Source organism: Sus scrofa, chromosome 18 (genome assembly GCF_054392235.1).
Source record: "Sus scrofa isolate SSC_HxYL_T2T_F1_AM1 chromosome 18, Sscrofa_HxYL_maternal_Yorkshire_Landrace_v2.0, whole genome shotgun sequence".
NCBI lineage: Eukaryota > Metazoa > Chordata > Mammalia > Artiodactyla > Suidae > Sus > Sus scrofa.
This window is the reverse complement of record NC_139400.1, coordinates 26,435,966-26,453,531: the sequence shown is the minus strand read 5'-3', so window position 1 is coordinate 26,453,531 and position 17,566 is coordinate 26,435,966. Positions and strand designations below refer to the sequence as shown.

The 17,566-nt window shown below is 35.8% G+C and overlaps 1 protein-coding gene across 23 annotated transcripts in view; it reads left to right on the top strand.

Annotated features, from left to right (window-relative positions):
• Nucleotides 1-17,566, top strand: part of MKLN1 (muskelin 1) — a 335,895-nt gene that overhangs the window by 273,787 nt on the left and 44,542 nt on the right. For 22 of the 23 annotated variants that reach the window (XR_014833838.1, XR_014833842.1, XR_014833837.1 and 19 more), the window contains 2 exons: nt 814-1,035; nt 4,858-4,987. Coding sequence is in view for 17 of the 23 variants with exons in the window: in XM_021078931.2 (XP_020934590.1) it covers nt 814-1,035; nt 4,858-4,987 (352 nt within the window). In the remaining 6 variants the exon portion in view is untranslated. The remainder of the gene's footprint in view (nt 1-813; nt 1,036-4,857; nt 4,988-17,566) is intronic. The other variant, XR_014833841.1, reaches the window with a different exon arrangement.

Here is a 17,566-nt window from a genome sequence, read left to right as displayed (position 1 = left end):
TTAACATGAGTCATATGATATACCTCAAAGAAAATTAAATTTACAGTATCATGTTAAAAGGAGACAAGATTTGCAGTTCCCTTGTGGTACAGCAGGTTAAGTGTCTGGCGTTGTCACTGCAGCGATCCGGGTCCCTGCTGTAGCACAGGTTCCATCCCTGAGTCAGGAACTTCTGCATCCTGTGGGCACAGCAAAAAAAAAAAAAAAAAAAAAAGGAAGCAAGATTCATCATACCATAGGAGTCAGTCTGGAGACTGATTGCTGCAAATGTCTTTTTGGGTTTGTTTTACTACTTGGTCACAATGTAACTTGAAGAATTTTATAAAATGAATGCAGAGAGATGAATTTAGCTATGTCATTCTTAATCACATAGCTGCTCTCTTATTAAATGGTAGTATGATAAATAGGATGCTTGCCTAGAATGGAAAGAAGGGAGTTTTTAGAAGAACAGTGTAATAGAGTATGATCAGTATTTACTCTTAGGTATAAATCAGAACCTAAGGTATTAATTGGTTGATTTGGTTAAAAATTATGCAGCTTCAAGAAAGCATAAAGCTCCTTAACCCAACATATTTTATTCTCACTGGAAAAAATGGAAACCTGAAAGGTATTTAGAAGTCCATCCTGAATCTCTGCCAGGTATTTTAATAAGTGCAGTATTTTAATAAGTGCATGTGATAATCAGGCATGGTATTTAGTGTCATTAAGACGGTGTTCAGTTTTTTGGGAATCTAAAACTGCACACACTGCTTTCATTTTAACACAAATGATAGGACCATTTAAAACTATTCAATCTGTTGCCTTGTTCTATAGATGTGTATGGACTCAGAAAAACATATGATCTACACCTTTGGTGGTAGAATTTTGACATGTAATGGCAGCGTAGACGACAGCAGAGCCAGTGAACCACAGTTCAGTGGGTTGTTTGCTTTCAACTGTCAGTGTCAAACCTGGAAACTTCTTCGAGAGGACTCCTGTAATGCTGGGCCTGAGGACATCCAGTCTCGGATAGGACACTGCATGCTGTTCCACTCAGTAAGAATATTCTGTACATTGCTCTTTTGTCATGCATCTCTCAATAGGAACAGAAGTGGTGAAGTCTGATTCTTCAGTAAGAGAGCAAACATTCTCATTAGAATAAATGATTGGTGTTGGCAATGATAGCCAAAAACAAACAACCTTTAACAGTGAACTGTTTGCTAATTATAAGGTTCTTCCTATCAACCTAGTAATTCCTATGTAGTTATCACCTGAGTACTAATCTAGGCACTTTTATGACTAACTTCACTCTAAGTTCACTGCTTATATAGATACTGTACCTGTTTCTCTTTCTTGCGTGCTTGCTTGCTTTCTCTCTCTCTCTTTTTTTTTTTTTTTTTTTTTTTTTTTTGCCTTTTTAGGGCCGTACTCATGGCATATGAAGTTCCCAGGCTACGGGTCTAATTGGAGCTATAGTCACTGGCCTGCACCATAGCCACAGCAGTGCCAGATCTGAGCCATGTCTGTGACCTGCACCACAGCTCATGACAACGCCGGATCCTTAACGCACTGAGCAAGACCAGAGATTGAACCTGCATCCTCATGGATACTAGTCAGATTCGTTTCGTTCAGCCACAACGGAAACTCCCTATTTCTCCTTCTTAAACCTTTCTACTTATTGTTTTCTCGTAGTATCTCAAAGATCGACTTTCTTATTTTCTGTTCTTATTTTCCCCTCTGCTGCTCTCCATTAAGTGCAAAGAATTAAGAATTGACTTTATAGAATTAGAATTAAAATTTATTAGCAAAACCTAACACACATGTTTCTTTAATCTTTTCAAATGTTATGTGAGAACGTGGGCTTTGTACTGTGAACATAACTTTAAAACTATATTGTGGAATATTTTTAGCATATACCAAAGTAGAAAGGAGAGTATAATAATTTCCTGTGTGCTTATTTATCTGTTTCAATAGTTATTATTCTGCTTTTCATTTTTCATGTATCAACGCACATATCATTTCTTTAATGTTTCTTTGGTTTTTAAGTTTATTCTTAAATTGTATTGTGTTTGGGTATTTTGAAGCAAATTCCAGACATTTATCATTACACCTGTAAGTATCAAAGTGTATCACTTAGCAGATAAGGACTTTTTTATAACATGCAGTGTCATCGTAACAGCCAGATTAAAAGCAATTTATTTATGTCATTTAATTCTGCATTCATTTTTTTCCTTTGAAGCACAGAAAAATACATTTTCATGGTTGGTTTATCCAAGTCAGGGTCCAAAAAAGGTCTATGTATTATATTTGGTTGTTGTAGCTCTTAAATTTCTTTTAATCCATAGTAATACTTTCCCTTACTATTTTTTTTTCTTTATACCACTTATTTGTTAAAGAAACTAAATCATGCATGCTCTAGAATTTCCTATATTGTCAGTTTGACTGATTTTATACTCATGGTGTCATTTAACATAATGCTCTATCTTCCATATTTCCTGTGAGCTGGTATTTAGATCCAGAATCTTGATTTTTAGATTCACTCTCCTTGGGGGGGGGGGGGGGGCAAAAGGAAAGGGGCAAGAATATGTCACAGATGGTCTGATTACCAAATAAAAAATGGTATTTAATGTGTAGTTGTTGTGCTTCTGGTGACGTTAAAAATGGGGAGTTCCCCTCGTAGTGCAGCAGGAACAAATCCGACTAGGAACCATGAGGTTGTGGGTTCGATCCCTGGCCTCGCTCAGTGGGTTAAGGATCCAGCATTACCATGAGCTGTGGTGTGCGTTGCGGACGCCGCTCAGATCTGGCGTTGCTGGGGCTGTAGTGTAGACTGGCAGCAACAGCTCTGATAAGACCTCTAGCCTGGGAACCTCCCTGTGCCATGGGTGGGGCCCTAAAAAGACAAAAAAGAAAAAAAATTGTTTGGGTGGATTTAGATGTTACCAGTCTGCTTGATCAATTATAAAGTTCTCCATCAACTTTTCACCTAAAGACTTTTGCAGCCACTAATAGTCATAGCCTAAATTTTAATAGAGTTTGTAAAATGATTACTTTTCTAATTACATCATTTCTTAATTTATTATCTGTGATTCTACTATAAAAACTTATCCTCAGAATTCCTGCTATGGCACAGTGGGTTAAGAATCCGACCGCAACTGCTCGGGTCACTGTGGAGGTGCAGGTTTGACCCCTTGGCCTGGCTCAGTGGGTTAAAGGATCCAGCATTGCCACAGCTGCAGCTTGAATTCAATCCCTGGTTTGGGAATTTCCATATGCTGGGAGTGCAGCCATAAAAACAAAGCCAAACAACTTATCCTCATTAGCTAGCTAGCTACCTTAATATGTAAGCCACACAGGATAGGTACTATAAATGTTTGATTCTTTTCCTCTGTCACCTTTTCATATTAATGAGCTGAGGCTCCAAAGTTTACCAGTGAATTTTTGAATCTGTGGCTGATGCGAGTATCCATCTCTCAGTATACCTTCACATATATACACACATACATATATGTATATATGTCTTTTTTAGTAAGAGAAAAATCATGCATTCATACTGATATGTCCAAGTCAAATGAAAGATTTTAGATTTTTTTTTTTTTTTTTTTTTTTTTTGTCTCTTTTGGCAGCGGGCTGCATCTGCGGCATATGGAGGTTCCCAGGCTAAGGGTCTAGTTGGAGCTGTAGCTGCCTGCCTGTGCCACAGCCACAGCCATGCGGGGTCTGAGGGGTCTGAGCCGTGTCTGTGACCTACACCACAGCTCACAGCAACACCAAATCCTTAACCCACTGAGCGAGGCCAGGGATCAAACCCACATCCTCATGTTTACTAGTTGGGTTTGTTAACCACTGAGCCATGACGGGAACTCCAAGATTTTAGAATTTTTAAATGTAATATCTTTGATATTGTTTTTGTTTTATTTTAAAGGTTAAGATCCTGCTTCCTAATACTGATATAATATTATTTGCTTTGTCTTTCTATGATAATTTATAGAATAGTGAAACTAACGATAAAATTACTGAATGCTGTTTAAGATTTCTCTCTGATTATTTTTCTGTTTAGGATATAGCGCACAAGGGATGGGTAGTCAAAAAAACAAGAATTAAAATCACTAGAAATACTATTTCTCTGTGTGATCATATCTTTGTATACAGATAGATTTGTTTGTTTCACTATTTTTTTTCAAATTTCAGAGACTATTTTTTCTTTTAGGTTAATTCTGTGTCCTAATTAAATAAAGACATATACATAGTTCTAAAGGTGAGACCATAAATCAGTATACTTTTGGAGAGAGCTAGTTTTATCCCTGTCTTCCTGCTCTGTCCCTTCCTTTATTGCTAACTATCTTTTTTATTATTTTTTTGTTATTTCCCCAATACAATTTTTTTTTCTAATGTACAGCATGGTGACCCAGTTACACATACATGTACACATTCTATTTTCTCACACATTTTCATGCTCCATCATAAGTTACTAGACATAGTTCCCAGTGCTACACAGCAGGATCTCATTGCTAATCCATTCCAAAGGCAATAGTCTGCATATATTAACCGTGTGGCTCACAGCTAACTGTCTTTTTAAAAAAAGAAGCAAACACAAGACACATTCAGATTTTCTCCTTTCTTAAACAAAGGCCACACCCTATACACATTATTCTGTACTTTGCTTTTTTTAACTTTAATAAGATATCCTAGAGATAACCTCTTAGCAGGGTATAGGGAGCTTGCTCATTCTGCCTTGTACCACTGTAGTATATTCCATTGCATGGAATATCTCATAAAATCAATTTGTAGACATTTAAATCTTAAAAGGGTCATTCTGAATTCCTTGTGGAAATGACTACTTTTTTTCTTCTTTGCCTTTTTTTTCTTATTTTTCAGAAAAATCGTTGCTTATATGTATTTGGTGGCCAGAGATCGAAGACCTATTTGAATGATTTCTTTAGTTATGATGTGGACTCTGATCATGTAGACATAATATCAGATGGTACCAAGAAAGACTCTGGAATGGGTAAAGGCGTTTAGTGATTCTTTCATGTCTTAATTACTTTAGGTAGAAGACTACAGCCCATTTTGTTTTCTTTCTAACCATTCTTCATCCTTTTCCTATTTGTTTAGTTGAAGTAATTCTGAGTAAGAGGAAGAAAACTACTAGCTAAATTATTTCTGTCTGTTTAAAAATACTATATGAATTATTATTATGATTTCCTTTGAGCAGGAAGACAATATGTGAATTTCTAAAGGAATTATTTATGTGCGTGCTTGTGTGCGGTGGTTGCAAGAATGAATAAGAGAGCTCCTTTCCACTTGCTGCCAGATGGGATACTCCCTGATTCATGAATTGCTGAATAAAGCTAATTAAATCTTCAAACTAAAAAAAAAGAATTAATAACTTAAGAACTATTATCCTGTATTTGCTAATTCTTTACACATTCCATTTTCACTATAGTTACTTATATATTAGGTACATATAGTAGAGTATGTCTTCGTTCTGAGCGAAGACTTCACCTAATTCATTCATAAGATCTTATAACTTTACAAGCTAGCATCCAAGAGGTTATTCTCCTGGTGACAGGGTAACTAGTTTGCCTGAAATAATACCAGCTTATACATACTGCCCTGGCATAATTATTAATAGTGCCCATTCACTCCCAAAATTGTCTTTTTTTTTTTTTTTTTTTTTGTCTTTTGTCTTTTGTTGTTGTTGTTGTTGCTATTTCTTGGGCCGCTCCCGCGGCATATGGAGGTTCCCAGGCTAGGGGTCGAATCGGAGCTGTAGCCACCAGCCTACGCCAGAGCCACAGCAACGCGGGATCCGAGCCGCGTCTGCAACCTACACCACAGCTCACGGCAACGCCGGATCGCCAAAACTGTCTTGTTTTTGATAATTACGTAGTTACCCTGCATAGTAGTCACTTGCCTGTGATTAGTAGATACAGAAGAATGGTATTTGTTTAAGGCCAAGTGGTTTAATATGCCTAATTGGAGCAATAAATTATATTGTATATGTAATTTTAAGTAGTTGTTTTTATTTAGGAGGAATTTTCTTTTTCTTTTTTTAAGAATTTTATTTATTTATTTATTTATTGTCTTTTTGCCATTTCTTGTGCTGCTCCCACGGCATATGGAGGTTCCCAGGCTAGGGGTCGAATCAGAGCTGTAGCCACCGGCCTACGCCAGAGCCACAGCAATGTGGGATCGAGCCACGTCTATGACCCACACCAGAGCTCACAGCAACGCCGGATCCTTAACCCACTGAGCAAGGCCAGAGATCAAACCCGCAACCTCATGGTTCCTAGTCAGATTCGCTAACCACAGAGCCATGACGGGAACTCCGGAATTTTCTTTTTAAACAAAAGATAGTACCATAGTAAAAAAGCACAGGTAAAGTAGTTTGACCCTCAGGATCCTTCTCCCGTACTTCCTACTAGGCAGAGGCTCGAACTTTATTTTCTGGGGGAAATAAAAGCTCTGTGGATGCAGAAGTAACATGGTAGAAAACAGGAGAATTAAGTCCATATACTGAAGAGTAGAACTTCTAACCATTGCCCTGCTTCCATGATGCTAGGCATATGTCTCCTAGCAAAAGGTTAGAATCACGCTCTCTGGAGGAAATGTATAGCCCCAGAGAAGAGATTTCCAGATACTGTTGTTGCGTATACCACTCTCCCCACCCCAGTAAAATGTCGAATCCTGCTGGCTAGTCCCCATACAACAACTGCTTTCATAGCCCAGTTCCCCTACAGTGTTGCCTACTGTACACATACTGTTTTCAGTTAAGTTCTATTTCTTCACTCTTAATGAACTGTAAATTAAGTATCTTCTGCATTAAGACCTTTGCTGTGAAAGAGAGATGCGAAAACAAAACAAACCCAAAAACAGAAATCTGAAATAATGCACTGAACTCAAGTAAATGAAAATAATGATGACCAATATCACTTTTCTTAGAGAAAAGGATACTGCGTCCATAAAACAATAATAGGATGCAATGAAAGATCAGAAACTAAGAAAGACCTTTTGGAAAGTAAATTTTGTTAGATAAAAAGTATAAGAGTTTATAAGACATCTCCCAAAAAATAGACAAGAATGATATTGAATTCTCAGCAACATTAAATGGAAGCTATAAGGGGAAACAAGGTCTGAAAAATTCTGAGGGAAAATTATCATCAATCTGGAACTCTATACATAGCCAAAACAAAAAGGAAACAAGAAGGAAGAAATAGTGTTTTCAAATATACCAGGTTAATCAGTGGCATGTGTGTGTCTGCAAATAATTGAAAATCAAGAGAAGAATGGCTCAAACAAAATAGGGAATCTTTTCTCACAGAGAACAAGAAATCCAGATGTAGTTAATCTCGGACCGATATAGTTAGTGACTTGGAAAATGTCCTGAAGGCCCTCAGGTTCTTGTGAATCTTTGTTTTACTAATTTTGACTGGCTGTAGCCTAATGATAGCAAGTTGGCTAACACCTCAAACATCATGCCTTCTTTCCACATAGGAGAAAAGGAAGGAGCAAGACGTGCCCAGAAAGCTCCCTACCTACATTTCATTGGCTAGAACGATGAAACCTGGCTTCAAGAGAGTCTGGGAAAGCAAGCATTTAGCTGCGGTAGCTTTTATATAGTTTACAGGGGAAGGGGTTTGGAAATGGCTGTTCGATCATGCAATCAACAGTGCTGCTCAAGATTAAAGAATGATAGATCTTTTATGCACTTTTTTTAGGAAGTTAGTACACCATAGACACTAATAAGAGGGAGTAAAAGTAGTTAAAAAGAAAACCTGAGAGCTGAGAAAAGGAGGATCTAACACAGGAAAGCAATGAAAACTACCTCAAGATGATACCTGCATAACAAACCTGTGAAACCTGTGAGCATCCAGTTCAGGTTGGAGCAGGAGGACACAGGAAAGTACACCTCTCTTTTGCACCAGAAGTGAGGTTTCCAGATAAAAGTAGACTCAATAGATATGTTGGAACATTTGGAGTAAAAAGGTGTTAATTGGTAAATATCTAATGTAAAAGATTAAGGACAGGAACATAATTGGAAAAAAAATTTTTTTAGAAGGAGTCATCATCACTGCACATTTCTTGGCTCTACAGTGAACAGTATTTCCCTAAGCATAATAATTTCAAGAACTACAATCAATTTAACCAAAAATTGGGATAAAGTTTAGTGGGAGAATAGTGTCATTGTAGTAAAATTTTTCATTTAGTGTAACAGGAAGCTAATAGATGTCTAAAACAGCAGTTTAAGGATTTCCCATCATGGCGCAGTGGAAACAAATCTGACTAGGAACCGTAAGGTTGCGGGTTCGATCCCTGGCCTTGCTCAGTGGGTTAAGGATCTGGTGTTGCCGTGAACTGTGGTGTAGGTCACAGGCGCAGCTTGGATCTGGTGTTGCTGTGGCTGTGGTGTAGGCCAGCACCTGTAGCTCCAATTTGATCCCTAGCCTGGGAACCTCCATATGCCATAGGTGCGGCCCTAAAAAGACAAAAAAATAAAAAATAAAATAGCAGTTTAAGCATATTATATAAAAATGTGGAAAGAAACATTGTAAGAAATAACTAATAACATTACTTGTGCTATTTAAAATTGTCTTATTTGTTTACACATTTATTTTCTACTACCATAGGTTAATGTGGACATATATGATTTAATCTTGGCCTCTAACTTTTAAGATTTAATCTTAATTTTCCTCAAAATAACTAGGAAGAGAGAGGTAATAATCCCCTACAATCCTGGCTTTACCTGAAAAAGGTAGGGAAGATAGTAATTGATTTGACAAGTATGTGTTGAAAATTCCTACTTGTTGGCTCAGTGCTCTGCTTAGGGGTATAGTGGGACTAGATGGTCATGGTCTCAGGGGTTTATAATCTCGCTAGTAGGTAATATTCTGACGGATTATAGTAACTTTTCTTTGTTTAGACCCTACTAAATCCCAGTCACTAAGCATGGAGCTTTATAAATAGTTCTAAGTGGTGGTATTATTCTCATTTGCCAGATGAGGAGAATTGAACTTAGTGCAGTAGTATCTCAGTAATATGTAGCTAGATAATGATAGAGCTGGGATTTAGAAGTATGAAGGAGGTTATTTATTTATTTTTGACCGTGATAAACTATTTCCCAAGATTAAAAGGAAAAAAAAATGGTAAAGATTTAGCAAAAAATTCAATGGAATAGTAAGTAGACTTTAATGACTATCATTTGAAGATTTTTTGAAATGAGTTATTGGGAGTTCTTCTTGTGGCTCAGCAGTAATGAATCCGACTAGTATTCATGAGGACATAGGTTCGATCCCTGACCTTGCTCAGTGGGTTAAGGATCTGGTGTTGCTGTGCTGAGAGGCAGGTTGCAGATGTGGCTCAGATCTGGAGTTGCGATGGGTGTAGGCTGGCAACTACAGCTCTGATTTGACCCCTAGACTGGAAACTTCCACATCCTGTGGGTGTGACCCTAAAAAGACCCCCCCCCCAAAAAAGGTAATTATTACTTAGTAATTTATAAAATTGGTAAGCATAATGTTTTATTTTCAGCTATGGCTAGCTTTAGAGCCAACAAAATATGATAATTGTTCTTTTTATTCAATTTTGTTTTGATTATAAAAGTAATAATTTGCTCATTGTAGAGAATTTGAAAAATATAAAGAAATGCAAAAAAGAAGATGTATCAAAACATCCAGACATAATCTGTTGACATTTTAATGTACTTCCTTCTAGTCTTTTTAAACTTACTTATTTTATAAAATTTAGCACAGTTTTATATTCTGCTATTTTAAGACATATTAAATCATGGCAGTTCTTTTCATCATTGTGATTTTAGTACCATGAGTAGAGGTACTAGTAGAAAAGACAAGTGAACTTATTCCTTAGTAACTGCTTTAACGAACTTTTGTAAAATTAGAATCACCAGTTTTGCCAGGTTCCTTAATTTTTAATTGATTTATGGTGAATTATCCCGTGATGTAAACAAGTTCATTTGTTAATTTAATAATATTTGTTGATTGCCTATTAATGTCTAAATTTGACCTTCACCTTTCTCCCAACGTATTTCAGTGCCTTCTATAAGCTAAGCATGTTTAGGTCCATGGACCTAGGAGATAAGATCCCTTCTCTCAAAGGACTCATTGTGATATACTTTCCTTAGACCTGCATTTGCCTTCTAGTACTATGAAGAAAAAAAGTTGGATGCTATAATAATGAGTAACATGGGAGGTCCCATTTGTATAGAGTAGGTTGGGAAACTGTCTCTGAGGAGGGAATCTTTAAGACAAAAAGTAGAATATTAGAAAGAACCATGTTAAGAACTGAGAGAAGTGCATATATAAAGATTTCAAAGCAGGAAAGAATTTAATGTGTTCCAGAAGTGGGGCTGGTGCAGATTGAGGATGAAGAAGGTTGGTGTGAAATGAGGTTAGAAAAACAGTTAAGAATCTGATTATCCAGTGCCTTGTACAAATGAAAGAAATTTGGATTTTTCACCCTAAATTAAATAAGATGTTATTAAAAGGCTTAATGCTAGGGGTTTTTTTCTTTTTTCTCTCTTTTTTTTTTTTAATTGAAGTGTAGTTGATTTACAATGTTGTGTTAGTTTCTGGTGTACAACAAAGTGACTCAGTTTTGTGTGTACGCATACATATATTTTTTTCAGCTCCTTTTCCATTATAGGTTATTAGAAGATAATGAATATAGTTCCCTGTGCTATACAGTGGGTCCTTGTTGTTTATCTGTTATATATAGTGGTATATATCTGCTAATCCCAAACTCTTATCCCTCTGCTTCTCCTTTTCCCCCTTTGGTAACCATAAGTTTGTTTTCTATGTTTGTGAGTCTGTTTTTGTTTTGTAAATAAGTTCATTGGTATCATTTTTTTTTTTTTTAGATTCCACATATAAGTGGTATCAAATGGTATTTGTCTTTCTCTCTCTGACTGACCTCACTTAGTATGATAATTTCTAGATCTTTGTTGCTGCAAATGAATGCCAGGGTTTTGATCTGATTAAAGTTTTGAAAATATCATTCTTTTATCTAAATGTTCATTTTCTAAGTGGTGGATTTTGACAGTAGGCCTATAAGTTGGATTGTCCAAAGGGTATATATTACAACAGCTGCTTTAACTGAGGGTTTTTATGACAGTTGAGCATCAGGTTAGAACCACTTGGAAAAATTTTCTACCTAAAACTATTGCCATTATTGCTTGGAATTGTGGAGCTGCAGTGGCTCTGTTGGCATATTAGAGTGAAACTGAAATTCCTTTTCATTTTTTCTTATTTTTTTTCCATCTCTCTTCCTCTCTCATTCCTTTTGGTCACTTCCTTCTATTCCTCCTCTGTACTCCCCTCCCTTCCCTCTCCTTTCTCTCTCTCTCCCATCCCATTTTTTCCTTTCTGTTCTTTCTTATATAGCCCCCTCCTTAAGTCCCCTTTTTTCTCTCTCTCTTTAGCTGTCTGTCTTTCTTGTGCAGCTTCCACCCCTACCCCAGGGTTTTCTGATACATGGCCAGGATTGAGAACCACTGTTCTAGCTCTCCAGAGCCTCTCCATCCTTAGTCAGATAACCTTAGGCAAGTTACTTCATGTCTAAGCCTTATTTTGCACATCTGTAAGTGACCCAAATTATATTCTAAGTAAAATAGTATTTCATTCATGGCTGCTCTCATAGTAGAGATGGATTGACTCTCTGGCTGCTGTTATTTTAGGTACCTCAGTTTTCACAAGAATATGTCAATTCTACCTTCAGGTTCACTGATGTATCCAGTAATCAAGTCATGTTAGTTTTACCTCTGTGTTCTCTCTATTCCAATTACTTCTTCGCTAAGTCTGGGCTGCCAACACCTCTTCTTTCATGTGTGCCATCCCTCCTCTAACCTGTTCTCCACACTTCGAGCAGAATACAGTTCTTCTGTGTTACCAATTAAGTGCAGAACCATACACTTTAACATTTATTCAACAGATATTTTTTGGTCACTTACTAGGTTCCAGATAATAACCTAAGCACTAACTGTGGATAAGAGCTCTGTCTTCATGGAGCTCATAGTTGCACATAGGGAGGAAAAAGTAGTAGACTGGCAGCATTACCTTCTGGTTAGAATTACTGAGACAAGAAATTGTCTTTTAAAAATATAAACCTGTTGATTTTTCTTCCTTGCTAAACTCTTTTTGTTTCTCTTTGCCTTCATGATTAAGTCTCAACTCAGTCTGACTCACAGCTTCCTTTATAATATGCCTCAGCTTATCCACCCTTACCTTGCCACCAGTTCGTTGTTTCATGACCACTGGATATTAATTCATTATTGGTAGTATTTTTTTTTCATGCCTTTGGCCCATACTCTTCCTATTACCTGAAGCACTTTTCCCTCCTGCCTCTAAAATATAGCTAACTTATGCTTAATTTTCACATCATAGCTTATAGATCATTACCTCCTGAAATTCTTTACTCCTCACATCCAGGTTAGGAATTAGAGTGTATTATTCTAACCTTAATCATTAACACAGTTCTAGATATTCATTGGCAGTATAATCTTGACACTCCTTTTCAAAACCTAAAAAAGCTCAGGTGAAATACTTAGATTTTATTCAGGATTTCTTAAAGAGCATTCAATCTTTTAAGTACTCTAGAGCTCCTAAAAGTTTTTTCACTGGATTAAGTTAGGCCAGTCATAAAACTTAGTGTCAGAACTATGGTATGTGTAATTGTCCTCCCAGTTCATATACCTGATTACTTTTTACCTGATTTTTAAAAGTCCATTTGCATTTTAGTTTTATCTTACTGAATTATAACTTTTGTAAGCCATGAAAAGTCCTTTTTCTTTTTCTTCTTCTTTTTTTTTTTTTTTTTGGTCTTCTTACCTTTTCTAGGGCCGCTCACGGAGCATATGGAGGTTTCCAGGTTAGGGGTCTAATCAGAGCCATAGCCACTGGCCTATGCCACAGCAATGCCAGATCCGAGCTGTGTCTGCAACCTACACCACAGCTCACCGCAATGCCGGATCCTTAACCCACTGAGCAAGGCCAGGCATCAAACCTGCAACCTCATGGTTCCTAGTCAGATTTGTTAACCACTGCACCACTCCACGACAGGAACTCCGAAAAGTTCTTTTAAAGACAAGACAGAGTGCTATTTAAATTACTGTATTATTAAGTATTCTTAAAAAACACCAGTTTTATTACATGGATGCTCTGTGACTTATTTAAACATTCTATTTATTAACTATTCTTCTAAAGCTGTTTTATTACAGTTAATTATTGTAATCTGAGATGGACTTAACACATAATTACTGTGTTTATCTGTGATTCAGTAATGTGGATTATTTGATTAAAACTGCTTTTATGTGAGTTTCAAATTGGATTGTTTGAAATCAGAGTTTTGTGTGAACTATTGAGATCACTAACTAGAGGTGGTATATCTAATTGTAAAATTGGTACTTGTTATAATTTTTATTGGGTTAGATACTATAAAATCTTAAATGGTTGCTCTTTATAATTACTTAAATGAATGATCTCAGATTTAACATTTTAAGATCTAAAGAAACATAAACTCATCTTTTAACTAGAGTATAGCAGTTTTGTTTCCCTCAGAAGGAAATTATATTTTAAATCATTGGATTGGCAGCTGCTTAGAAAGAAGGGATTTATTAGTATTGTGTCTAACACGTACATAATTACATCAAAATTCAGCACATCCAAAATTTGGGTTTATTTCTGAATAACGTTTGGCAGTAAGTCTATGAACACAAGGGTTTTAGCAGACTTCCCATATGTAAGCTCTATTTAACACTAATTGAAAATTATGTTTGAAGGTCTGTCACACCATCAGAACTTTATGATTTGCCATAGGAAAATCAGTCTTTTATAATGGGATTACTTTGTCATATATGTGTTATTCAAGGTAACACACATATATCGTCTTCATCATTTGGCAGATACTAAGTTGGGCGTTGATGGTGTAGAGCTCTTACAGTCTAATCCCAGTTCTATAATAATTAATATGTTTACTTGTTTTGTTCCTTAAATTCTGTAGACTGTATTTTCCTACATCTGCCGCTATTTATTCCATTCTGTCCTAATCATAGTGGCAGATTGGTATAACCGAAAGAATAGCGAATTCAGAATCAGAAGATTTGGTCTCTCTTCATCTGGGGCTGCCACTCATTCTTCTGCAGCTTTGGCAGAGTAATATAACTTATCTAGAACTGATTATTCATCTGAAAATGAGGGGAATAGACCAGTTGATATTAAGGCCACGTCTTTCTCCAAATTTTTGACAGTTAATTTTCATTTCTTTCTGCTGTTATCAGGCTATAAAAATAACAAACAAGGGCTAGGTTAGTTATGTCTGCAAGATTTATCTGTAAACATATTCTCATGAAAACTTTTCATTTCCACCCTGGGAATGTGTTTATTATGATTATTGACATTGTCAGTTTGTTTGTTTTTAAAATCTGTGTGTTGTATGTATGATAAGTTCCTAGGTTTTTGACCCTTTTAGACTCTTATCAATTAACTAAATAAAGCCAAGTCAGCAGTATAGAGAACATCCTGAAGCTAATGATTTTCTATCATTAATGTAGATTAGTTACTGGGCTAGGAAATGGTAGTGCTTATTTTTAATATTTAGCGTCTTTTATCTTTGGTGTGCCATTATTCTGATAAAATGGATTATGTACTTTTTTTTCTTCTCAATATTACTGGTAATAATAACTTTCCATAACTTCCCTCTTTCACTCTCCCAGGGATGTTTTTGCTAGTTACAAGCTTATAAAAATAGTACATTTTTTAATAGAAAATTTAGGTCATTTGGTAATAAATGTGAATTAAAGTTCACTTGTTAAACATTTAAGAACACTAAAGACAATTTTGAAAATGATAGGTAATGTAATTCTACCAGATATTTATGAAGCTACAGTTTTGTACAGATTAATGAAGTGAAATACAACAAATAGTATAAAATATCCCCAAATACATTAGAGGATTGTTATTATATGGTAAAGTAGCATTTCCAATTAGAGAAGGAAAATAGATTATGCAATAAATGACACTGAGATATCACTTCAGACCTGGAAATAAGCAAAAAGTAAAATCTAGGGCTCTAATTGATGTCTACATCACGAAAATGCTATGTAGACTCAAGTTTTATACTTAAGAAAGAAAAATTTGCCTAATTATTTTAAATAATTTAGGATTAGGAGACCGTTCCAAACATTACACAAAGCCCAGAAGTTGTAAGGAAAGAGATTTAGTTTGGTTTTTTGCAAATTAAACAATTATATATGGAAAAATACTTAAATATCAAATAAGTGACAAACTAGCAACTAAAACAAAGGGTAATAAGCAAAAAACTTATAAGTCAGTTTAAAAAGGAAATAACACTTTAGTAGAACAGTGGCAAATGACATAAATAGATAGCTCAACTAAGAAAATATTTAAAAAGCTGGTAAATTTATTTCTGTATAGGTGCTCATCTTGTCATAATTTTTAAAATGTAAATTTAAAAATCACTCATTGAATGTTGAAATCTAGTAAAATATAAAATACATAATACTCTTTAACCAGGCATTGTTTTCTAGGAGTTTATCCTACTCACATACTTGTACGGTTGCATAAGAATAAGTTGTATGGAGATATTTATTGTGGTGGTGTTTGCAAGAGTTAAGAAATCTGGAAATAACTTTAATTATCCACCATCAGGTAACCAGTTAAATTAGAGTTAATCTACGCAGTGAAATGAATTATTTGTAGCTAAATACACTGAGTTCAATCAGTACTGTATTGTTGAGTGTCAAAAGCTAGTTGGAATTTTACAAAAAACAAACAATGAGTGGTAGAGACCCAGGTTCAGGTAAAATAAATAGAAATTCTAAAATAATCCTAGAATTTATATGAAACCACAAAAGACACAGAATTGTCAGAACAATCCTGAGAAAAAAAGAACAAAACTGGAGGTATAATCCATCGATATTTGAGACTATACTACAGAGATGCCACAATCAAAACAACATGGTATTGGCGCAAAACAGACACACAGATCAGTGGAACAGAATAGGGAGCCGAGAAAGAAACCCAAGCATCTACAGTCAATTAACTACAGCAAAGGAGGCAAGAATATACAATGGAGAAAAGACAGTTTCTTCAGCAAGTAGTGCTGGGAAAGCTAAACAGCTACATGTGAAACAATGAGATTAGAACATTCCATCACATCATATACAAAAATAAACTCAAAGTAATTTAAAGACCTAAATATAAAACATGACATCATAAAACTCCTAGAAGAAAACATAGGCAGAAGTGTCTTTGATATAAATTGTAGCAATATTTTCTTAGATCAGTCTCCCAAGGCAAAAGAAATAAAGACAAATAAACAAATAGACTAATCAAACTTAAAAGCTTTTGCACAGCAAAGGAAAAGACGACCTTTGGAACAGGAGAAAATGTTTGCAAATGACGCAACCCACAAGAGGTTAATATCCAAAGTATATAAACAGCTCATACAGCTCAATAACAACAAAAAACCAATCAACCCAATCAAAAAATGGGCAGAAGACCTAAATAGACATTTCTCCAAAGAAGACATACAGACAGCCAGTAGGTACATGAAAACATGCTCAACATCACTAATAATTCATTATTAGAAAGACGCAAATCAAAACTACAATGAGGTTTTTAAAAAAAAAATGGAAGGAGTTCCTTGATGGCTCTAGCATTGTACTGCTGTGGTGTGGGTTTGACCCCTGGCCCAGGAACTTCTGCATGCTGCAGGCACGCCCCCCCTCCCCCCCCCAAAAAAGAATTCTAAACCATAGTTATTGCTAGAGCTGCTGAGCAGTAGGCTCTCATTCAACATTTTGGCACAGCCAAAAAAAAAAAAAAAAAAGAGAATATGGCAGATACTATCAGTTGCTACCCTATAATCACTAGCCCTTTCTTGTTAACCAAACCATGATTTTGTTTAATAGCAAGTTTGCCCAGCCCCAGGGCTTGAGTTGTGATTAGTCTGAAGCAGTCATTGTTATCCTTCGCCAGGTTATTTCACTTTCCCTACCTCCTGTGTGCTGCAGTTCTGGCCAGTGAAATATAAGGAGAGTCTCCCAGAGGACATTTGAGGAAAATACCTTCCCCAAGAAAACAGATGCTGAAAGAGTCCTTTCCCTCTCTGATGTGAATGCTCTATAAGAGGATGTGATGTTTAGAGCTGGTAATGGCAACTTTCAGAAATGAGAGGAAAGCCAAGGGAATTGAAAGGTTGTTAACCTAGCTCATTATTTGGTTGAATGGCGGCAACCATCCTGGAACTATCCACTGGCAAAAATTTGTTATATGAGCTAATTAATCTACCAGTTACTCATGTTTTCTGTTATTTGAAGCTGAAAATATCCTAACAAATAGGGAGTTTGTGGAAATCTATTTTTATTAAATTTTGTATTTTTGTAGCAGTTCTGAAAATTTTTTTCCTGTGTCTTAACTAAAATCATAATTATGAATATGTATGTGCATTGGATCATGAAGCAAAAAATAGGGTTCAGATTAGTTCATGAATCAATGCAAAAAAAGTATCTTCCTCAGGAACTGAAATGAGTTCAAAAATATTTCTCTTATCT